The sequence below is a fragment of the Aquarana catesbeiana genome, linkage group LG04, assembly GCF_042186555.1.
Source record: "Aquarana catesbeiana isolate 2022-GZ linkage group LG04, ASM4218655v1, whole genome shotgun sequence".
NCBI classification, from domain to species: Eukaryota; Metazoa; Chordata; class Amphibia; order Anura; family Ranidae; genus Aquarana; species Aquarana catesbeiana.
This window is the reverse complement of record NC_133327.1, coordinates 240,850,777-240,875,855: the sequence shown is the minus strand read 5'-3', so window position 1 is coordinate 240,875,855 and position 25,079 is coordinate 240,850,777. Positions and strand designations below refer to the sequence as shown.

The 25,079-nt window shown below is 42.0% G+C and overlaps 1 protein-coding gene across 3 annotated transcripts in view; it reads left to right on the top strand.

Moving 5' to 3' along the window:
* Nucleotides 1-25,079, top strand: part of MCF2L2 (MCF.2 cell line derived transforming sequence-like 2) — a 527,578-nt gene that overhangs the window by 322,016 nt on the left and 180,483 nt on the right. For all 3 annotated transcript variants that reach the window (XM_073626295.1, XM_073626294.1, XM_073626296.1), the window contains exon 16: nucleotides 5,993-6,059. In XM_073626295.1, the coding sequence (XP_073482396.1) occupies nucleotides 5,993-6,059 (67 nt within the window). The remainder of the gene's footprint in view (nucleotides 1-5,992; nucleotides 6,060-25,079) is intronic.

Genomic DNA, 25,079 nt, shown 5'->3' with positions numbered 1-25,079 from the left:
AAGCCGCATTCAGTATGACATGGGGTTTACTATAACCAACGTAATTTGATGACCAACATAACTAATATGTCGATGGTATAGCAGCATGTAAATAAACTCGCTATAGCAGCTTTGTTTACTTTTCATGTGCAGGCTGCCGGCTATATTGTTGAAATGATGCAGAGGCTATACAACTGCCCAATGGCTTCTGTAATGCTTTTATATGTACTCCCACATCCCCCACACCTTTGTCTGGGCATTCCCCCTCCTCTATCTCTGGGATTACCTGTGCAACTAGATGCGGGCTGTTAGGAAATGGAGGAGAGAAGACCTGGCTTAATTTCCTTCCTTCTTCATGACGCAATTGAACATTAAGACCCCTTTCACACTGGGGCAGAGGGTCCATTAGCGGTAAAGCGCCTCTAGTTTTAGCGGCGATTTACCACTGTTATAGCGGCGCTTTTAACCCCTGCTAGCGGCCGAGGAAAGGGTTAATTGCGCCCGTTTAGCAGCGCTGCCAAAGCGCTTTGTGGGCGCTTTGGCAGCGCTGCCCATTCATTTCAATGGGCAGGGGTGGTGGAGGACCAGTGTATACACTGCTCCCCCACCGCCCCAAAGTTGCTGCTTGCAGAGCTTTTTTTCCTGTCCTGCAAGCGCACCGCCATAGTGTGAAAGCACTTGGGCTTTTACACTGGGGTGGCTTGAGAGGCGCTTGACAGGCGCTATTTTTTAGAACTAAAACGCCTGTAAAGCGTCGTAGTGTGAAGGGGTTTTAAACATTTTTGGGATGGGAAAGGAGTTTAAGTGCTTTTTTGCAGGACTTGGACCTGCACTTCCTACTTTCTCCTCCTCCTCTGCAAAAGACTCCTGAGATACTGACCTCACACATCCAAGGAAGCTTTGAGCAAACTTGCCTCACTGTGCACGCCCTGGAAAAATCTCCATTGCACTATCCAAGCGCTGGAAAATATCTGAAGCAGTGTGCATGCATTGGGTGTAGGTAGGCCCTTGGCCCTGATTTAAGTATCTTGTATTGGGAGGAAATCTGATCTTCGGAACTGATTTAAGCAATCCAGAGAATATACAGTCAATAGCTGGCCATACAGGTTAACATTTTCCTATATTTACCAAAACCATAAATTTTGAAGGCAAACCTAAACACTTTCAATGTGTACGCATTCAGGCAGGCCCTTGCACTACATAGTTGAAGGTAAATCTAAAGAAAACTGAATAAAGTCTGGGAGCTGTGGCACCTCCGGAAGGACCCACCATGACCAGGTAATAAACCTAACCAGATGGCTCACTTCCTTTTTTTCTTTTCTTTCTCTTCTTTCCTCCTATCCCCCCCCCCCCCCCCCAAACCCATTATGCTACAGGCTCTTATGACTTCTTCTTTTTCAGTCTGAGAGAATGTGATACAATTCAGTAATTGAATTAAGTTTATATTTTCTTTTCTGTATACCAAAGGAACTATTAATAGCTAAACCGTATTGAATATAAGTTTAACACCACAAGTGGATATACTGGATAATGTTTGTGACTTTCCGTGTTCCTTCATCTTGTATTACCAATACATATAATAAAAATGTTATTTGGAAAATTGAATGGCCAGCTTTAGTATATACAGTATATGTTTCAAAAGCACAGCTTCCATTACCAGGGGTAGTGTCCCTTCTTGCATAGGCATAGTATATTCTGCAGTCTGTACTCTCTCTGCGCCTCCCCACTGCTTACTGGACTGTATAAAGTGAAGAAGGAGCCTTCCAGGAGCGGCTGGTCCATAAGGGGTGCAGGGGCACCGGCCCCCTAGTTTGCATGCAGGGTTGCATGCAGGGCACTGGACTCATAGGTTTCTATGAGTTATTTTTATTTTTTTTTCAAGCACATGATTAGAGCCTGGGGCTCTAATTGGCTTGAAAAAGGTGGGGGTCAGGCCTCAAACCCACCCACTTGTGACACTAGTGAATCAATAGGGTGGCACAGTGGTGCAGTGGTTAGCACTCTCGCCTATCAGTAAAAAGGGTCGCTGGTTCAACCACGACACTACCTGCCTGGAGTTTGCATGTTCTCCCTGTGCCTGCGTGGGTTTCCTCCGGGTACTCCGGTTTCCTCCCACACTCCAAAGACATGCTGGTAGGTTAATTGGCTTCTGTCCAAAATTGGCCCTAGTATATGAATGGGGACCTTTGATTGAGGGTAGGGACTGATGTGAGTGTGCGATGTACAGGGTTAGGAACAAGGGTCAGGGTTGTAGACACACACTCACTCAGGTTGAACTGGATGGACTGGTGTCTTTATTCAACCTTACTAACTATGTAACTATGTAACTATTGGTTTCCGGCTTCTCCTCCCGGCCAGTCAGGACAGGAGGCAGATCTAAAGAAGACCGGGTTGACCGGAAGGTGCCGCCGACCCTGGAGGAGTGAATGCGGACCTGGTGGAGGGTTTGTTTGCGGCCCCCCAAAAACGTTTAGCACCTGCCGCCACTGGAGCCTTCCATGAGCAATCATGTCTCATCTTGAACCTGGTCCTGTGCTAAGCACTATCGTTCATGAGTGGGTACTTCTCCCTACCACGTACTCGCCAGCAGTGCGCCAAAATGACGTGGGGCCCCTTATTTAAAAGGTTGCCTCACCCAAGGTGGCCGCCAAAGTCAGCTTGGTGTCCAATCAGACTACCTTCATCTGTCAAGGCACTGTACAAAATCTCTAAGGGTCCAATTTTCATACAAGACCTTCCTTTTCCTGCAATAATTGTGTGAAGCCACCTACTGGCAGGAAGGCTAACTGCACCCACCTATACGGAGGCTGTCTCAAAGGACCCGGAATAGACAGTACGCCTCTTGGTGATGTCTCATAAAGAAAATGGTGGCACAGAACTCTGAGGTCTTAGAGAGAGTGGCAGCTAATACCAGACACTGCTGAATTTGCTGGGCGGGTGAGCATGTGTTTGTAGACAAAGAGGATAAGAAAATGTAAAGAGGGGAGTGAAGTTCCCCTTTAAATCATTTGTAGCTCACAAGAAAACTCTAGAACTAGCAACAGAGGTACATTGTGGGAGGTGGAATAGGTATACAGTATGTATGACAAAGCATACAGGGATTATTGAAGGATTGGACAATCATTGAAGTGTCCATGGGCACGTTTACTGTCAACAGAGTGCTCTGGACAATAGTTTCCTATTTCTTTAGATAACAGCGATGCCCCGAGTGTCTGCATGCATATCTGTGCATGTCTAAGTTCCAGTCTTGTTAATGAATATCCTTTGGAGGTCGGACCTTTGCCAAAAGACATCTAATGTTTCAGGGCCTCTTTTATTCTTTTCCCTAACTGTTCTATAGCAAAAACAGACTAATTCATACAATAGTCACTCTAATCTGTACTGACTCATTGTTCTCAAAAGATTTACTGATTTTACTTATTTGTTGAAAAAATTGACTTATATACAATATTCCCCTTTTTCCAACTACTGCATACTAATTTTGTAGCAACAATATTATGCTAACAGTAAAGTGTACAGTGTTAGCCAGATAATGGCAGAATATTAAGTGTAGGCAATTCCTTTTGTAAGCTGATTATATTTTGGGGTGCATGTTTTGAAACCTATCGAAAAATTAAATGGTAATTCAATGTCGCAAAAGTTAAAGTAACATATATAAAAACGCAACCTCTGTCAGTCTGTCACTCATTGGTTCCTTTCGTAACGCGAGACTTGTGTGAGATCTCGGGAGAACTCGATCGTTCTAATTATATTATAATAATAGAGATCGTTCCATTCCAACTTTGATGCTTATAAATAAAGTTTGGTCATTGCTTAGCAATGGAGAAATACCTAATTAAGTCTTGAACTTTGAAAGAGAAACTGTTAAATGAAAAAGCTTCAATATGATTTGCTCTTGGAAAGCTGGCACATCCTTCACATTAAGTTTAAAATGAAATATATATGTACAAATAAATAAGTTCTTCATCACAAAACTTGTTAAATATTTTTAGGTGTGCTGTGAAAATTTTTAGATCTTTTTGGTATCTATCTATCTATCTATCTATCTATCTATCTATCTATCTATCTATCTATCTATCTATCTATCTATCTATCTATCGATCTATCGATCTATCTATCAGAAAAACACCAGCTTAACTTCAGTTACATTACAACTGTATGGGAGCTTCTTGTAAAAAATGACCAGTTCCTGCTACTTATCTCTGCTTGTACAGGATGTCTGGTTTTGCACACTTCCCTCTTTCCTGTAGTTGTTTGTAGGCAGCCTGTAGTGGGTAGGCCAGCTTCTATGGGGATCCCACATGCAAGGCACATACAGTACATAATTATATTGGTCCAAGTTGGAGCAATATAGTAAAAACTGCCATACCACAACTTCATTCATTCAAGCTCTTCCTGATTTAAAAGAGTATTAAAACCAAAACCAAACATTTATTATATTGCAGCTTACAAATCCTTAGATGTGATGGTTGCATTTGTTTATTCTTTGGTCTTTATTTCTTCTATTTTCATCTGGTGATCCAACAAGTAAGTCTGTTTTTCAAAAGAGCAAGCTCTTTTGTATCAGTTTACAAGAATGAGACAAACCATTTACCACTGATGGGTGATTACAATGATCAGCTTTAATTTTATTCTATATAGTATATATTTTATATTTACATATATTATATATATATATATATGTGTAAAATCTTTATGCCAAAAGAAAAAAAACTGTTAGCTGTAACTGATTATAAAGTGTGAGCTTGAGTTCGGCTTTAATTTGCTAGTGTATTTAAAACTACTAGTAGATTTAGCACTACCCTCCCCCCCAGACTGACAGAGCTGCTGAGCCTCCTGTGCTCCCTTATCCAGAAGGGAGAGGGGGGATTCTAACACCCCTTTCACACTGAGGCGTTTTTCAGGCGCTACAGCGCTAAAAATAGCGCCTGTAAAGCGCCTGAAGAAGGCCTCAGCTGCAAACCCAGTGTGAAAGCACTCGGGGCGCTGCGTTGGCAGGGCATCACAAAAAGTCCTGCCAGCAGCTTCTTTGCGGCGGTGGAGGAGCGGTGAATACACCTTTCCTCCACCGCTTCTGCCTATTGAAAACAATGGGGCAGCGCCGTGATACCGCCGGCAAAGTGCCGCTGCAGCGGCATTTTGTGGGAGGGTTTAACCCCTATTTGGCCACTAGCGGAGTGGTTTTTAAAAATAGCGCCGCTTTACTGATGACGCCCGGGGCGGCTCAGTGTGAAAGGGGTCTAATACAGGAGGTGTATTACTGGCCAGATAACCAGGTGAAAACAGATTGGAAAAAGTAAAAACAAAAAACACAAAAAAAACTAATGCAGCCACCACATCTCATGATTGGTAGACAGCACTATATTTTTGGTTTTAAACCCCCAACTCTTTACACATTTGGACATTTGGAAATAATTTTTTTTGGGGGGAGGTGGGGGGTGGAGAGCAAGAAGTTGGTTGCTCCCATTTCCTTATTTCCTATTGTCGTCCCCATTGAACCACCCATGCTGCCCTTTCGAGAAAACTGGGTGCTTGAGATCCCATGAGGATTTCTTGAGCCTCAAGGAGACGGTGATGAAGTGTGGTGATGTTACCAGTACCTTCAGGAAGTGGCATGCAACATAGGTATTTTTTTAGAACCTGACACAGATATTAACATTATACAGCTCTACTCCCATTAATTAAATAATATATATATTACTACAGGATGTCAGTCCATCATAATTTTTTGACTTGCCTGTCATATAAATTCAACTTATTAAAAATGTCTTGTTCCCACAATTTGTATCTGAAATGTTTTCATTCAATTTTTTAGCTTAAAATTGGAACAGAGCCCAGAGAAATATTCCTGATCATTTGATTTTATAGTCCACAGATGAAGCTTATCTTTTGGTAGACATGTGATGAACATTTAATACAACAAATTCATATCCTACACATTTATTAATTGCATTTTTATTCCTTTCATTCCATTGTTTTTTTTCTAATAAAGAACTTCTTCTTGTGTTTACAGCCATATAATTAATGAGCTAATAGAAACAGAGCGTGTTTACGTTGAAGAGCTACAAAGTATACTAGAGGTAAGATCTCATAATACAATTATATTGTGTCTGCCCCAGTAAGCCTAGGTTCACACTGATGCACTGTGATTTGAATCCACTTTGCAGTGCGTTCAGTGTCTGCTACCCAGTGTTAATTTTGGCAGCAAATTTCAATTTAGTTTTAGTCTTAGGACTAAATTGGGATTTTAATTTTAGTCCCATTTTAGTCTTCTGCAATTGTTTTAGTTTGTCGTATTTAGTCATCTAAAATCTGATGGGTAGAGTTAAATTGTAATGCATTATTTAAGCATTTTTCTACAATTTCCAAACTCATTATATACTGCTGGAGTGAAAAATCTAATATGTTATTATTTATGGTATTGAGGTATGAACATGCACTACAGACCAATGTTAATTCTGACGTCAAATTTCAATTTAGTTTTAGTCTTAGGCCGAGTACACAAAATCGGATTTTCCAAAGGGAATTGTGTGATGACAGGCTGTTGGCGCAAAATCCGACCGTTTATATGCTCCATCGGACAATTGTTGTCGGATTTTCCACGGACAAATGTTGGATGGCAGGCTTTAAAATTTTCCGCGGACAAATGTCTGTTGTCGGATTTTCCGAGCGTGTGTACACAAGTCTATTGGTCAAAAGTCCAAAGTACAAACACGCATGCTCGGAAGCAAGGAAGAGCCAGAAGCCGTCGATCTTGTAAACTAGCTTTCGTAATGGAGAATTAACATTCGTGACGTGGCAAATTATGAAATCTCGAAATGCAGCGCACAGTCTCTTGTTCTTTAATGGGATAATAATGAAGTTGCTTTGCTGGTGATACTGTTGGTGTTATTGCAAACTTATTTTCAAAGGCTTTTTTTCTAGTGATATCAATAATATTATTATGCTTGTTTTTTTTTTTGTTTTTTTTTTGTTTTTTTTGGTGCAAGTTACCACAACACCATTATCCTGTATTTTTTAGGATCAAAAATACTATGTTGGTGTCCCTTGTTAATTTTACATTGTATTTTTTTAAATGTAACTGCCTACTCCCAAACTATCATTTGAAGTAAAACACATAGCCAAGTATTATTCTACACAAATTTTTATTGTGCATTAACAAAAGAAAACAAATAAAATTAGACATGCTATCTGCCAATAGAACTTAACCAAAAAGTGCATTCTATGCATCCAAAAATATAGAAAATATACCAAATCAAATCATTATTCAACCAAAAAATAAAATAAAAGCCTCATGCATGTGTCCTGCTTCTTACCAGAGTTACCATGATCCTGCTTGGGGACGTAGACAAATCCCTCACTGAAGCTATGTCCACCATAGTGGAGTTTGGAAGATACTCGGGACTCCAGATTAACTGGACCAAATCCTTCCTGATGCTTATTGATGAAGGGAGCACTCCTCCCACTAACAGTGCAGTGCCTCTAACCACCTCGTTCAGATACTTAGGTATTCAGGTGACGCCTAGAATCAGAGACTACGGTAGATTAAATATATCCCCATTGCTACAAAAATTTAGAGAACGGATTAAAACATGGAATTCACTCTGTCTGTCGGTAACAGGCAGGGTGAATTTGATTAAAATGATTCTTATGCCCCAACTGTTATATGTACTTCATAATGCACCCATGGTAGTGACCCTTAAGACGTTTAGATTTATTAATTCCCTATTTAGACTGCTTATATGGAGGGGGCGCTCTCCAAGGATTAAACTGGAGCATCTCCAACGTCCTAAGGATGAGGGAGGACTCGCTCTTCCCAATCCCTGGCTCTACTATATAGCTGCACAGCTACAGCAACTGATAGGTACAATGCACGCTGGTGCAGAGAAAGAGAGACCTACACGTAGTTCCTCAGAACTAGTAATGTTGCACACAGTTAAAAAAGACTCGGTTCCGACAGCCCTGGAGGCGTTAGATTTTGGCAAATCCAATAAGAAATACCCGACCTACGACCTAATCCAAAAAATATGGTCCAAGACTAAATATATGCAGGGGGTGACAGGTTTCACGGACTACAGGCCAATATGGTTCAATGACACATACCCAGAATTAGCCAAGATACAGCATGGGGCGATATGGAGGAGATATGGGGTGCTGTATATCAGGCAGATTTTCCAACACGGGAAACTGCATACATTTCAGAACTTGCAGAGGCTATTTGAGCTACCACAGTTCATGCGGTTTTACTACATGCAATTGAAACATGCGGTGGTGGCGCAGAGTAAGTCCACGGATTGGGTCTCTTCGCCAACACCCGTGTTTAATGTGATTGCAGGGACTAACAATACTAAGGGTTTTATATCACAGTGTTACAGTATGTTACTACAAAAATTTCTAAATAAACATCCTCTAGGAATGCTGGCCAAGTGGGAGAGGGATGTTGGCCCGATGGATGGGGATCAGTGGGAAGAGGTGTTGCAGGCTGTGCCCACATGCTCCCTAAACGATACGCAAAGATTGACACAACTGTATATTATATTACGAGTACATTATACCCCTCACAGATTATATGCTATGGGTCTTCGACCCACTCCACTTTGTACCAGATGCAAAAAGGAACATGGAGACCTGATCCACCTGGTGTGGAGGTGCCCAAAGCTTCACCCCTACTGGAAAGGGGTGGTGGACACTGTTAATGGGGTATTTCAGGTCACGTTACCTACGGACCCCAGGCACTGTCTGCTCAATGTGTTAGATGAGCTGGGGTGGGAGGAAAATACTAAAGTGGCAGTTACTAAAGCTGTATTCGTGGCACGTAAACTAATCATGACACACTGGATTTCAGAGGAGCCTCCTGCTCTTAAGGAATGGATTAATGCTGTAGGGGAAATGTTACGAAAAGATAAAGTAATTTACCAACATAGAGGCTGCCCGTAGAAGTTCGAGAAACTCTGGGGACCATGGCTGAATGTTCCCGGGCTTGCCCCGGTGGATTTGGTCGTGGGCAGATTGCTGGGTCTAGGGGTATGAGGTATTAAATGTCAGGCAGATTGAGCCTCTTCTGTTCGGTATAGTTCCTTACTTGGTTTACATACTGCCTTTGTTTATGCTGATGCTGGGGTCCTCAAATGGATTATAATATGTCTGTGAAATAAACAGGCTGACAATGTTTGGTTTGGTCGGTGACTTAAGAAATGTTGGTTAAATAATACAGTCCGCAGTGCATACAAATGTGATATACCTCGGGGTAGAATGTAGTACTGTTTACAATTGTGAAGTCGGTATGTGTATGTTTTTACATGTTTTTCTCAATAAAATATTTTTCTGGATAAAAAAAAAACAATGCCAAAAGTTGGTGAAAGCAGGGTCCGTCATCCGGAGATAATTCCGAAAATCATCCGGATTATTCTCCTGGAGCTCCCGCAGCAAAGGCATATGACATAATTGGTCACGATTAATAAAGCAACCAATTTTTGGTCCAAGAAATCCTCCTCCTCCTGTTCCTGGACTGAACTTGGGTCAAAGCAATAACTCCAAGGCCAATAATAAATAACACGTTATCTCCTCCGATTCCGCAACATAGCTGGTTGACGAACGGCCGTTCAGAAATGGACTGAAAAGTGTGAAATGAAAAGCACAAATCAACACTCACCAGACCTCTACTAACACGAAATTAGCAGGAGGAGCACAAAGGGTGGCGCCTGACAATTGAGCCTCCTCTTTGTACGTCTAGTACAGGGATATGCAATTAGCGGACCTCCAGCTGTTGCACAACTACAAGTCCCATCATTCCTCTGCCTCTGGGTGTCATGCTTGTGGCTGTCAGAGTGTTGCTATGCCTCATGGGACTTGTAGTTCTGAAACAGCTGGAGGTCCACTAACTGCATATCCCTGGTCAAGTACATCACTACGTTTGTGTTTGTTGGCCGACAATTGTGTACCGTTTGTATGTAAAACAAAATCCAGGCACACGCCTTTGGACAAAAGTCTGAGGTTTTGTCTGCGGAAAATTTGATCTAGTGTATGGGGCTTTAGTCTTTTGACTAAAATGGCATTTTAAGTTTTAGTCCCATTTTAGTTTTAGTCGTATTTAATCATCTCAATTGTTTTAGTCGTATTTTAGTTGACTAAAATAGTATTAAGTTAGTCGACTAAATTGTTTTAGTCGGTTTTAGTCAACGAAATTAACACTGCTGCTACCCCCCTCTGCCAATGCCGTCAATGGCTTCCTCTCAACCAATGAATTCAATTCAAAATACTAACTTACAAAGCCATCCACATGTCTGCAGCATTGGAGCGTTGGGAAGCTATGCTCCTGGCACTCCAAAGTGGTTGTAAACCTTGGTCATTAAATCTGAACAAACCACATGTATCTGCAGTGTTTACATATCTCTCCCCAAAGCTCTAAGTGTCGTTTCTCTCTGGTGGTTCATTCCTCTGTTAGGAACAAACCTCTGTTCCTCTGTTCCTCTGTCATGAGTCACTGCATGGCGTGAACTTGTCTATTCAGAACACCGCTCTGCATGTTCTTTCGTTCCTCTGCGGAGGGGGTGGTGTGTCCCTTTCCTCCAATCAGCTCTCAGACAGTGTAGCTGCAGCCTCTCCGCTCCCTCTCCTCTGTGATACAGACAGATGTAGAAGTTTTAGATAGCTCTGTGCTCAGGGAGCTCTGAGAATTGAGCAGTCAGCATTGTTTGATTGCTCGGTTCTCAGTGTTAGAGCCGGCGGGGGACAGATGCAGCATCAAACTGATGCTGCATCTACCTAGGTAAGTATGATTCTAAAAAAAAAAAAAAAAAAAAAAAAAACTATTCTTTTAAGGTAAAAAAAAAGCTTTCCTTATTGGGATTCCTTAAAGGCCAATGACAGACAAACAGTATGACACACAGTGCTCCTGTCAACAAGGAAGTTATCGCGTTTCTTGCTTCTTTCCAAGTCTGCTTTGAAATGAGTACTGGATGTAATATCTTTAGAAACTGATCGTGTTCCCCATATCTTGTGTGATAGGGTTTTTATTTCAGTATAAAACCGATCAATTGTGAGACCCCATTTTGTTGATGCAGTTCAGCACAGATACAAGATGATGCATGATTAGACTTTTGTCATTAAAGTAATTGCTACCAAAACTGCAGGAAGAATGCATGTGGAATGTGAATGATGTGAATTGTGCTATTGACTACCAAATGCAAAGATCCCCTTGTGTATTTGTGTGTTTTTTTTAACATCTTTTTAACTGCATCAAAACTTTCTAGCTTGAATGCAGACGCATTGGGATTGATTTACTAAAAGTGGAGAGTGCAAAATTTGGTGCAGCTCTGCGTAGAAACCAATCAGCTTTCAGGTATTTTTGCCAAACCTTAATTGGATAAGCACAAGTTAGAAGCTGGTTGGTTTCTAAGCAGCACTTCACCAGATTTTTGCACTCTTGATTTTTAGTAAATCAACCCCAAAGTGTTGTTTTTTGGGGTAGTCTTAGGCCTCATGCACACTAGACACTTTGGCCATCTCTCCTAGGCTGAAAAAAACGCTTTGCGCTAAACACGCGTAATGCATTTAGGTGTATCAAGAGCTTGGGAGTTCATTAATATCAATTACCAGAATAATAATTTATTTTGGCCACTGAAATAAATTGACGCTCAAACACTAAACGCACCTAGAGTTAACATGTATTTAGACGTGTTTACATGCATCAAGTGCTTTTTCTGCAAAAGTACCGCTGATCCTGGATGCACTGGCAGGTGGGGGTTTTTTCTGCCTCCAAATGCACTTACTCTTAAACTCCTCCCAATGACTATGTGTGCATGGTCACATAGACTAACATTGTAGGGGCGATTAGAAGCAGAAAAAAAATAACGCCAGCGGCCCCTAAAAGCAACGTTAAAAGAGCGGTGTTGAAAACGTCCAGTGTGCATGAGGCCTTAAATTGGTTGTAAACCTTTACAAATACCCAGTAAAGTGACTGGTCTCAGATGATACACAGAGATGCAACAAATCCTCCTACATCAGTTATACCTATCTATCTGCAGCCCTTTCTTCTCTACAGCCATTTAAAGTGCTGAATTTTAAGCTTTTCTGAGATAAAAAGGGGGTGGAGAGCTGAAATTACACTCTGCAGAGCTCAGTGAGGAGAGGTCTGACAGCTGACTGGAGGGAGGGGGCACCCCCCACACCTCCACACAGCACACAACAACAGAGCCAAGGCTGTCAATCAGTTAGAGGTCCCTCCCCTGTCACCATTTTTTTTCTTGGTGTCAGGAAAACTTGTCAGAAGTGATTCATGCTGATAGCAGAGGAACAAATCAGCAGACAAAAGTGACACGTAGTGCTTTAATTGAGACAAGTACACACTATGGAGGGATATGCTTTGTTCATATTTTATGTCTGAGGTTTACAACCACTTTAATGTAAAAAATGATTGGCCATATGATCAGACAAGGAATAACTGTAGCTTGCAGTTTACTAATCAATTGCTAAATGCAGTAATGCAACACATTGTGGCTGTGGCTCAGTCAGGATTATGTGTGGTTGCATAGCATAGTAAAGACTCTATATTTGATTATCCTCATAAACAGCATTCCTCCTAGTGAAGTCCAGGCTAACTTTTGTAACACAGGCAAACAGCTGGAAGGATCCAAGAACAAAGGGTCACCCCACTGGAAATGAGAGGCTCCCCACAGTAGCTGGTGCTGCAACAGCAGTGTCGATGCAAGCTGCTACCAGGAATATGCGACAAACACCAGGTCACTAACCTGCGCTGTCACCAGTAGGTGACGATGGCACTTTTAGCCTCACCCTGAAGATTTTCTAGCCTGCTAGACAATAAGTGCCAGCAGACTGAGAGTAATGGTTGCTGGGGGTGGTTAACACCGCACTCAACCTTTTACATACACAAAATAGCTGGCACTATGTTTTTTACAATTCAGACCTTTGACACATGTCTGTAATGCATGCTGTCACACCAGACAGGGATATATAATAGAGGGTAAAATATAAGGAAAAACTGCAGGCAAAAATATTTACAGAAAAAAATATTACACAAAATAGACACAGCAAATGGCAAAATAAGTGAGACTAAAAAAATAAAGTACTTAGACATTGCCTAGTTTGTGGTTGCAGAGTTCAGTTTAATTTCGCAAACATCCAGTCTGATGTATGAGACTCGTTGGCCTCAGATTGACTCTAGTTGTCATTTTCATAAGAAATGGGGAACTCTCAAGCTCAAGTTGCAACGGCTTTTTGTGGCCTTTGCAGAAATAACATGATCAGTTAAAGCATTGTAAATTCACATATGTAGCTGAATATACCTGTGCAAGTTTGATTATAATTCATATATACAGTCATGCATCAAAACCTAAAGTGATATACTGTATATTTGAAGTCCAAAAAATTTGTAAAGTCCAAACATATATGTAACTTTTATCTTCAGCCATCACCAAAGTTTGCCAACAAAATCACCAATCAGTGCCACCACCCTTAAGAAAGTAGCTCATCCTCTAGTTTGACTCTGGATGGTCAAAAAACGCTCAACAGATCCACCCAAGATTCCACGGTATATGATTCCTCTGTTGACTCAGTTTCTAACAGCATTGCAATTTCTCATAACTAGGCATCCAATGTATGCACACCAAGGAGTAGCAGAAAAACTCACAACAGTAAAATACTGCTGTATATTATTTATATAGGCCTCATGCACACTGGATGTTTTTTCAGCTGCTGTTTTTGGCTTCAGGCATTTTTTTTCTGCATCCAGTAAACTCCCCAGTATGTTATCCTATCTCTTCATGCACACATAAGCTGTTATCAGCATTTTTTGACAGGGGCGTTTTCTGTCTGGAAATAAAACCCAGAACTAGGGGGTTTTATGGGGAGCTGTAAAAATGCTCTAACTCTGATAAAAGCTTAAAAACGCTACAAAACTAGGCTATTCTGTGTTTCTCAGCATTTTTGAGTCATAAGCTTTTGTGGAAGTATAGTTTTGCTAAAAAAAAATCTAAAGAAAAACGCTAAAAAATGCTACAGCAAAAACGCTTCAAAACTCATTCTACAGCTACAGCTTTCTACAGCTAACGCTACTGGCATTTTTATAACATCCAGTGTGCATGAGGCCTTATGCTCCGTACACGCGATCGGATTTTCCGACAACAAAACTGCAGATTTTTTTCCGAAGGATGTTGGCTCAAACTTGTCTTGCATACATACGGTCACATAAATGTTGGCCAAAAATTACAAACATGAGAACGCAGTGACGTACAAGACGTACGACGAGCCGAGAAAAAGGAAGTTCAATAGCCAGTGTGGCTCCTTCTGCTTGATTCCGAGCATGCGTGAACTTTTGTGCGACGGACTTGTGTGCACACGGTCAGACTTTCCGACAACAAGCTCACATCGAACATTTCCCGTCAGAAAATCCGACCGTGTGTACGGAGCTTTAAAGTTAAAAACAATAGCAGTCATATTGCTCAAGTGCAATATAGCCTTATTTAAATCGTGGATAAAATTGTTCATAGGGTCTATTATGTCCCAATAAAACTGCAAGATAATTTAAAGAGAGAATCTGCAAGTTTTCAGGAGAGTTAACCCTCTATGCCAGAGTAAATTATTGTACCCACCCGTCTTTAGTGATAACAGAGGGGGAAACCCAGCCATGGACATCTTCCAATACGTTTTTGAACCCTGGTACTGCCTAAACCCTTGTACAGCCTAAACACTTGTATAGTCTGCACTGTTGCCTCAGTCTAAGCTACCCTAGAGAATAAATTGGCGGTTGTTGCAAATTTTTATGTCACACGGTATTTGTGCAGTGGTTTTTCAAACGCAGTTTTTTTGGGAAAAAATACTTTTTAAATTCTAATGCAAAAAACCCCAATACATAACTCAATTTTGGTAAAATATCAAAGATGATGTTACACTGTGTAAATAGATACCAAACATGTCATGCTTTAAAACTGCGCGTGCCTGTGCAATGGCAACAAACAACGTGAATTTTACTACCAGTAGGCGATGCTTTAAAATCCCTTACAGGTTACCACTTTTGTTTTATAGAGGAGGTCCAGTGCTAGAATTACTGCCCATGATCTGACATTCTCAGCAATACCTCACATGTGTGGGACGATCGCTGTTTGCGTGCAGGCGGGACCAATGCGCGCGAGCACATGGGGATAGGGCACCTTAAAATATATTTTTTTATTTTTACACCGTTGCTTAAATTTTCTTTTTTTTTTTTTTTTTTTTATCACTTTTATTGCTGTCACAAGGAATGTAAACATCCTTGTGACAACAATAGGCATGTGACAGGTACTCTTTATGAAGAGATATGGGGTCTATAAATAGACCCAAAATATCTCCTCTGTCCTTAAAAGGATTTGATCACACCAAGATTGATGTTTTTGAATGCTTTCGATTTTTTTAAAAATTGCACCATTGACATCTGGGTAAACCAGAAGTGATGTCCAGTCATTGCTTTCGGTTACCATAGCAGAAAGCCAATCAAAGCCGATCCCGGCTTTGTTTGCTGTCTGACCACCTGGCAGGCACACTGGCTGGTTGTAAAAGCCTGAGCAACCGTGGAAGGTGGCAGGAGGGGGATACATCGCCCTCCCGCTGCTTGTAAAAGCACTCCAGTGACTTTGAAAAAGTTTCTTGTAATGCTTTTTTCCGATTTCATTGCAACAAGCCGCAATGAAATCGGAGGTGCAAACAGCGCTGATCTGCAGCTTTGAAATCTTGCTGAAGTAGCACAATTTAAAAGCCGCACCAGTGTAAACCAGGGCTAATATGACGTTCACAGTACCACCACAGTCAATGTGTCGGGGGGGGGGGCTGCAGTTCTTTTTTTTCCTCCATTGTTTCCATTGTTTCATTGTTTCTTATTTCTTCTTTCTTCTTACTCTGCACCATAAAACCAAGCAAGACTCTATCTAATACAGTTGCCATCCGGTTCCTTAGACACTATCATACTTATGTAGCATCCCACTGAGCAGTGCCACATCACCTGTTCTGGATTACCCTATTAGCTCAGATCCATTTACCTCCTCCCTGCACTTGTTGCTTGCATTTTTCATTACTGTAAAGCCTTATTGAAGATATTTCTGCCTGAGCTCTTCCTCGAGTCCCCTTCTTGAACTGGGAGTATTTGGAGGCCACTCAGTATCACCATTAGTGCACAACTGAAAGGGCCCAAACAAAACCAGTAGAAATAACATATTTTTCTTCCTTTTTTGGAGAATATTCTTTCGTGTTTCAAAGTATTTACATAGACTTTAGCAACTTTTACCTTCCTGGAACACTGAAGTCCTGCAGGCAGACTTGGACCTGGCAAAGTCACTCTAGGGTCTAAGGCAGCATAGCCTTCGAGGTTTATACTATCCATTTCTGGTTGCCCTTATGTTAGTTTAGGTGATTCTGTTGCAGTTTAAGCTTATTGGTAAAACCTGGGCCCAGTTACTCATAATTATCCTGTATCCTAAGTGTATTACTACCATTGTTATTAATTTCACCCCGTACCTCTACTTGCCTTTACCCACTTAACTTTATATAAATATATTCAGTTTGTTTTACTAATTGGTCTGGTGCTTGCATTCCTGTTAATAGCATTATAGCTGGGTACCAATGCCACTGTCTGTGATTCCTCTGTAAAACTGTGTGTCTGTATACTGAGCCTGGAGTGTCACAGGGGCTGAGGTCTTTGAGAGGACCATCTTTACCAGTGACTCCTTCGGGGGTAGTGCTACATCCATAAAAGGTCCACATCGAACAAATGATTGCTATATCACTTCAGTATTAGAATCATTGGTAAATGCTCCTTCACCCTTGATTTCTACCAACAAAATTCATATTTACCTACAGTTGTATTAAAAAATATGGTGCACATTGCCAATGTGTCAATAAGCAGTAGTCTGTGTAAACCAAGTTGAGCAACATCAGTGCTATCTTCTTTATCTTTCTTCTTTAGCAAAGTGTCAATGACCACATTTCCTTTGAGGCTGTTGAAACATTGCAAGTCTCTGATACAGTTTTGATGGGGTCTTGTAACATTGCATTTTACTGTCTTAAAGCTGAACTCCAGGCAGATAAATAAGACATAATTTTATATATACAGTATATACAGTGTGTGTACAGTGTCCTAGAGCTGGCCGTCTGGCCAAACTGAGCTATCGGGGGAGAAGAGCCTTGGTGAGAGAGGTAAAGAAGAACCCAAAGATCACTGTAACTGAGCTCCAGAGATGCAGTTGGGAGATGGGAGAAAGTTGTAGAAAGTCAACCATCACTGCAGCCCTCCACCAGTCGGGGCTTTATGGCAGAGTGGCCCGACGGAAGCCTCTCCTCAGTGCAAGACACATGAAAGCCTGCATGGAGTTTGCTAAAAAAACACCCGAAGGACGCCAAGATGGTGAGAAATAAGATTCTTTGGTCTGATGAGACCAAGATAGAACTTTTTGGCCTTAATTCCAAGCGTTATGTATGGAGAAAACCAGGCACTGCTCATCACCTGTCAATACAGTCCCAACAGTGAAGCATGGTGGTGGCAGCATCATGCTGTGGGGGTGTTTTTCAGCTGCAGGGACAGGACGACTGGTTGTAATCGAGGGAAAGATGAATGTGGCCAAGTACAGGGATATCCTGGACGAAAACCTTCTCCAGAGTGCTCAGGACCTCAGACTGGGCCGAAGGTTTACCTTCCAACAAGACAATGACCCTAAGCACACAGCTAAAATAATGAAGGAGTGGCTTCACAACAACTCCGTAACTGTTCATGAATGATCCAGCCAGAGCCCTGACTTAAACCCAATTGAGCATCTCTGGAGAGACCTAAAAATGGCCGTCCACCAACGTTTACCATTCAACCTGACAGAACTGGAGAGGATCTGCAAGGAGGAATGGCAGAGGATCCCCAAATCCAGGTGTGAAAAGCTTGTTGCATCTTTCCCAAAAAGACTCATGGCTGTATTAGATCAAAAGGGTGCTTCTACTAAATACTAAGCAAAGGGTCTGAATACTTAGGACCATGTGATATTTCAGTTTTTCTGTTTTAATAAATCTGCAAAAATTTCAACAATTCTTTGTTTTTCTGTCAATATGGGGTGCTGTGTGTACATTAATGAGGAAAAAAATGAACTTAAATGATTTTAGCAAATGGCTGCAATATAACAAAGAGTGAAAAATTTAAGGGGGTCTGAATACTTTCCCCACTATATATATATGTATTATATATATATAATGTGTGTATATACACACACTATATTACCAAAATTATCGGGACACCTGCCTTTACACGCACACAAACTTTAATGTGGCATGGTTATGCAATAGAGTTTGTCGATCAGCATACCTGTCTCCATGTGTTCATCTCTAGAGACCAGCTGACCCTCACCTGACTGCTTTTGTAACCTCTCCTCTAAGCATGGCCCCACCCCAGGTCCTATCAGGGAACCCTATATTAACCTGTGCACTGCAAGCCAGCAGTGCTGATCAACCATTGTGTGTTAGCCTCTGTGTGTACTTGCTGTGTTTCCTACATCTGATTCCTGTTACCGACTTTGGCCTGTTCTTAACTATTCCTGTCTGCTCGTGACCCTGACCTTTGGCGTATTCCCGACCATCCCTGTTTGCCTGTGACCCTGAACCTTGGCGTGTACTCTGTTGTCCTTGTCTGCTTGTGGCCCCGACCTTGGCTTGTCCCTTACTTTCCTTGTTGTTCCAGCCTGCTGCCTCCTTCCTCTTCTCCTGTAGTCTACCGTGAGCGTGAGCTGTGAGACCCTGGGGGCTGCGACCTGGAGCTAGACTGCAGCGCAGTCCATCCTTACCACTAAAGGCTCTGGTGAACACCTGCTGGCTCTTAGACTCCGCGCCCTGGGAATCTATGCTCTAGCTCCCAGTGGGATTTGTGTCATTGATCCAGTAGACCTGCTTCCTGAAACCTCCCAGGGTTTAATCTGCAGCAGTCAGCCATAGGGTCCACTACCTTGCGGTGCACTCCTGATCCCAACGGTGTGCATCTGTCACCCAGCCTCTAGGTGACCTGACATAATGGCATCCCAGTCTTAGTCCGTAGGGTTCTCAGTCTTAGTCCGTGTTGTTTCCAATGCACACTGACAGTGAATGCTGTCAGCATGCATTGATACCTGATGCCTTTTCTGTAGTTCTGGCTCCTGTAAACTCATAGTCAGAGGGCGACACCAAGAGGAGTGCACAGAGCGGAATGCTGAATGCAGTCTATGGATGAAGGTGGGGAGCACAGAGCAAGAGCAAGTAACTAGATAAGGAGGTGAGATCCTGTCTGAATGGTAGTGGTGATGCACATTGTGGAAGGGGGGAGCAGAGAAAAGGAGCACGTGGCTGGATTGGGAGGTGAGATCCGGTGTATGGAAGGGGTGAAGGCAGACTGCAGAGGGGGAGCAGAGAATAGAAGGTAACATCCTCTGTTCAGCAGCACTGAATGCAGACTGCAGAGAGGGGAAGAGTGCTGGATCAGACTGAATGTAGCAGGAGGTGCTTTACAATATGCCATAACTGTATGTAAAATTGTGATCTCACCTCCTACTACATTCAGTCTGATCCAGTCGTGTGCCCTCACTTTCTGCTTCCCCTCTCTGCAGTCTGCCATTCAACCATAAGCTTCCACTCTCTGCACTCCTCCCAGAACCGGCATCAGGTATCAATGCATACTGACATTGGTATCATGCATATTTTTTGTGCACAGAAATATGCAACATGTATGCATTTCTCTGCACATAAAAAAAACAAACATTATGGTGTGAACAGTGCACATAGAAATCAGTTGTTTTCTTTATGTCCTTTTAGCGACCTACATTAGAAAAATGTATGTCTCCGCACATGATGTGAACAAGCCCAAAATATTCTAAGCGGGTCAAATCTACACAATTTTTCCATCAATTTTTTGCATATATTTTGTAAACTAGGCCCAACTGTAGTCTGCTGCCTTATTTATGAATCACAATATTTGGGAGTTTTGTTCAAGTTCAGATAGGCCTGATGGAAAAAATGCGCAGATTTGACTTGCATAGACCTTGTGTTGGTCTACAATCTTGTCCCTGACATCCTTGGACAGCTCTTTGGTCTTGGCCATGGTGGAGAGATTGGAATCTGATTGATTGATTGCTTCTGTGGACAGGTGTCTTTTATACAGGTAACAAGCTGAGGCTAAGAGCATTTAAGATTTAAGAGAGTTCTCCTAATCTCAGCTTGTTCCTGTATAGAAGACATCTGGAAGCCAGGAATCTTGCTGATTGATAGGGGATCAAATGCTTATTTCACTCATTAAAATGCAAATTAATCTATAACTTTTTTTGAAATGTTTTTCTGGATTTTTTGATGTTATTGTCTCTCACTGTTAAAATAAACCTACCATTAAAATTATAGAATAATAATTTCTTTGTCAGTGGGCAAAGGTACAAAATCAGCAGGGGACCAAATACTTTTCCCCTCACTGTATAAGAAGCGAGAGATTGTATTACATAGCCAAAAATCATACATAGGTCAGGGATCCATGGACCCTATAAACCTAAAAAAAGGCGGTGGCCCAGCAGCCTATCTCGCCTGCACACCAGGTCATACCGCTGATCCTTCCAGTTTTCGTTATATTTTTTATGGGGGGGGTGGGGGGTAGATGTGTAACCCAGAACAAAGAGAGAAAAAGAGGGAAGGAAGAGGGTGGGAGAGAAGAACAAAAGGGGGGGGGAGGGTAAGGAGTCCCTTCCATCTTCCTGGGCCTCATTACCATTCTATGCTGTCTGCAGGACTAGAAGGATCCATCTATTGCTGTTGAGAAGCAAGAGCTGTTTTTTTTTTTTAATCAGATTTATTTTTTATTGAGATGTCACAACAATTAACAAAGGACGCAGGCTAAAACATACACTCATTAATCTAGCAAGCTTAGTGAGAGTATAAACCCCAGTGGTCAGTATCCCATGACACCAGTTACAGAGTACTGGAATCTCTAGTTTACTTTAGTCTACGTGCTATAATAGGATCCTATCTAACACTAAGTCGGTTGGAGCTAGTCCAGGAATAGCCAGCCAACCGCCCCACACTTTTACAAATTTTGAGTAACTGCCTCTATGCTGGTATATCAATTTCCCCATTCCTAGTATCGATCCCATTTGTTCAATCCACATCCGTTTTGTTGGGGGAATAGGAGAGATCCAATGTAATAAAAGGAGCCTATGAGTCTGGAACAGAGCTCTAGTAGCTGTCTCCTTAGCATACTTATCAGTGGTTACGACATCTAGAATACTCAAAATGCAATGTTTGGGATCTAAGGGAATGGACACCTGTAGAGCATTATTCACCGTTTTGACAACCGAGTTCCAATATCAGTGTATTTTCAGGCATCTTCACAGCAAATTAATTAGGTCTCCCACATCTCTGACAGCTGGTACATATAGGGTCAGGGCTTATGCCCATAGAATGTGATCTGTACTGTGTTCTATGAACCCTCAGCAACATATATAGTTGAGAAAGTCTCTGCGCCACATTAAGAGAGCATAAGAGCACAGCCTCCAAAGCCTCCTCCCACAGGTCTCCAGGTAAAAATCCACATCCCTTTCCCATTTCTCATGGGCAGAACTTGGGAAATTTTCCAAATGTACCCCCATAAGTATGGCATAACAATTGGGGATAAACCCCTTTGTGGAAGATATTTGTTGCATAAAATTAAAGATCAGTGTGGGAGACAGCTTTGAGGCCTCTAGGGATCGCTGAGCCGTCACAGCATGTTTTAGCTGTAGATAATAAAAGAGCATATTAGAGGGTATACCATATTTAACCTGCAGTTGAGGAAATGAAAGCAACCAACCAGCGGCCAAAATGTGTTTAAGATGGGTCACCCCATATGCTCGCCATACAGGTGCATGTTGCAACTTGGCTAGTTCTGGGTAGGTAAGATTCCCCCAAATAGGGCTAAACCCAGTATACCCAGTCACCTTCTGAAGCTGCTTTGTTTTGTCCGAAATTGTATGAGCCTAAATGTTGGGTATTGTCTGTTTGGCTTACAGAAAAGTTGTGCCTTCAAGCCCTCTGCCAGAGAGGAGGCCCCAGTTCAATGTAACAGGACGTACAGTCAGGTCCATAAATATTGGGACATCGACACAATTCTAATCTTTTTTTGCTCTATACACCAACACAATGGATTTGAAATGAAACGAACAAGATGTGCTTTAACTGCAGACTTTCAGCTTTAATTTGAGGGTATTTACATCCAAATCAGGTGAACGGTGTAGGAATTACAACAGTTTGTATATGTGCCTCCCACTTTTTAAGGGACCAAAAGTAATGGGACAGATTAACAATCATCCATCAAACTTTCACTTTTTAATACTTGGTTGCAAATCCTTTGCAGTCAATTACAGCCTGAAGTCTAGAACGCATAGACATCACCAGACGCTGGGTTTTATCCCTGGTGATGCTCTGCCAGGCCTCTACTGCAACTGTCATCAGTTCCTGCTTGTTCTTGGGGCATTTTCCCTTCAGTTTTGTCTTCAGCAAGTGAAATGCATGCTCAATCGGATTCAGGTCAGGTGATTGACTTGGCCATTGCATAACATTCCACTTCTTTCCCTTAAAAAACTCTTTGGTTGCTTTCGCAGTATGTTTCGGGTCATTGTCCATCTGCACTGTGAGGCGCCGTCCAATGAGTTCTGAAGCATTTTGCTGAATATGAGCAGATAATATTGCCCGAAACACTTCAGAATTCATCCTGCTGCTTTTATCAGAAGTCACATCATCAATAAATACAAGAGAACCAGTTCCATTAGCAGCCATACATGCCTACCACCACCATGCTTCACTGATGAGGTAGTATGCTTTGGATCATGAGCAGTTCCTTTCCTTCTCCATACTCTTCTCTTCCCATCACTCTGGTACAAGTTGATATTGGTCTCATCTGTCCATAGGATGTTGTTCCAGAACTGTGAAGGCTTTTTTAGATGTTGTTTGGAAAACTCTAATCTGGCCTTCCTGTTTTTGAGGCTCACCAATGGTTTACCTCTGGTGGTGAACCCTCTGTATTCACTCTGGTGAAGTCTTCTCTTGATGGTTGACTTTGACACACATACACCTACCTCCTGGAGAGTGTTCTTGATCTGGCCAACTGTTGTGAAGGGTGTTTTCTTCATCAGGGAAAGAATTCTTCGGTCATCCACCACAGTTGTTTTCTGTGGTCTTCCAGGTCGTTTGGTGTTGCTGAGCTCACCGGTGCGTTCTTTCTTTTTAAGGATGTTCCAAACAGTTGATTTGGCCACACCTAATGCTTTTGATATCTCTTTGATGGGTTTGTTTTGTTTTTTCAGCCTAATGATGGCTTGCTTCACTGATAGTGACAGCTCTTTTGATCTCATAATGAGAGTTGACAGTAACAGATTCCAAATGCAAATGGCACACTTGAAATGAACTCTGGACCTTTTATCTGCTCCTTGTAAATGGGATAATGAGGAGGGAATAACACACACCTGGCCATGGAACAGCTGAGAGGCCAATTGTCCCATTCATTTTTTTCCCTTAAAAAGTGGGAGGCACATATACCAACTGTTGTAATTCCTACAGCGTTTACCTGATTTGGATGTAAATACCCTCAAATTAAAGCTGAAAGTCTGCAGTTAAAGCACATCTTGTTTGTTTCATTTCAAATCCATTGTGGTGGTGTATAGAGCCAAAAAGATTAGAATTGTGTTGATGACCCAATATTTATGGACTTGACTGTATATATTGGAATATCAGGCTTAGCAAGTGCGACTGCCACTAATTCTCACAGCATAACCACTGAGAATGGAAGAGAGATATATACCACAGTAAGAATGCTTTCAACCCCATATACCTTACAATGTAAAAATACATAGTGACCCTCCTCATATATTAGACATTGTATTTCTTGAAAGTTTAGGGCTCTGTGCACCAGTACACCCACCCCCCCTAGAAAAGGAGGTATGAGTGGAGTGGTAGGCACGTCCCATCCAAGAATATCTCAGGCAGCACACTGAGTCTTTAACTAAATGCGTCTCTTGCAAGCCAACTATTGCTGGGTTATATTAGCGTAAAAAAGAATTTACCATTGTTCTTTTCAAGGGTACGCCCATCCCCCTCACATTCCAGATAATGATTGGCACTTCAGCCATGGTAAGAAAAGACATAAATGAACAGTAATGTATACACCCGCCGCCCTCAATGGAATTGTACCTAAAGGGGCCTGGCCGTCCTGAAGCAGTGTCTGACTTGGTGATGGCAAACGGTCTTGAGGTGCAGTTTAGTTGTGTGACATCCTGGCAAAGGGAAAAAACAAAAAAATCACAGCCAAACCTGTAGAGCACAACAGTGCCCAGAAATAGGTAAACAAACAGATAACCGGACAGTTTTGGTTGTAGATGGTGACAAGCAGAGAGCGGGGTAGTCCACCAAGCACTCCCTGCAAGTCATAGTCACCCAAAGTCATTATGCACTGTAGATATACAAAAGAAACTCCTGGTGTCTTAAAGAGAGAACATAGGTGCTGGAGCAGCACAACCGGAAAAAAAAAGAAAGAAAAAAAGGGGAACCCAAATAGGACATGTCCCCAGCCAGGGTAAGATCTAACCCATCATGAAATCAGCTATAGGGTAGCTAAACATTGTAGATAAGCTTCATCAGGCATCAGCGTCTTCTCGTGGTCTTTGTCACAGGGAATGTTCCTGTACATCTAGCCAATCAACTGCATCCGTAGCAGTATTGAAGAAATGTGCTCGGTCATTAGCCGTAACTTCTAAGCGGGCTGGATAAAGCATGGCGTATTTTTTAACATCAAAGAACTTGGCTCGCTGCCGTTGTACTTCAGCGGAAAAAATCAGGGTAAAAAGACACCTTCACCCCATTGTATCAAATATTAGACCGCTTTGTTGCGAGGCACAAAAAAAAGGTCGCCCGGTAGAGCTCTGGTGGGAACTCTATGGGCCCAATTCTCAAAAGACTCAATGGGGTCCCTTCCCTCAGTTTTCTCCTGGAGTCCCACTATGCAGACGTTATTACTTTGCAGCCGATTTTCAATGTCATCTGCCTTATCTCTATTTTCACGTGCCATGCGGGTTGTAGAGCGTGAATCAGCGAGTAATGGTGGA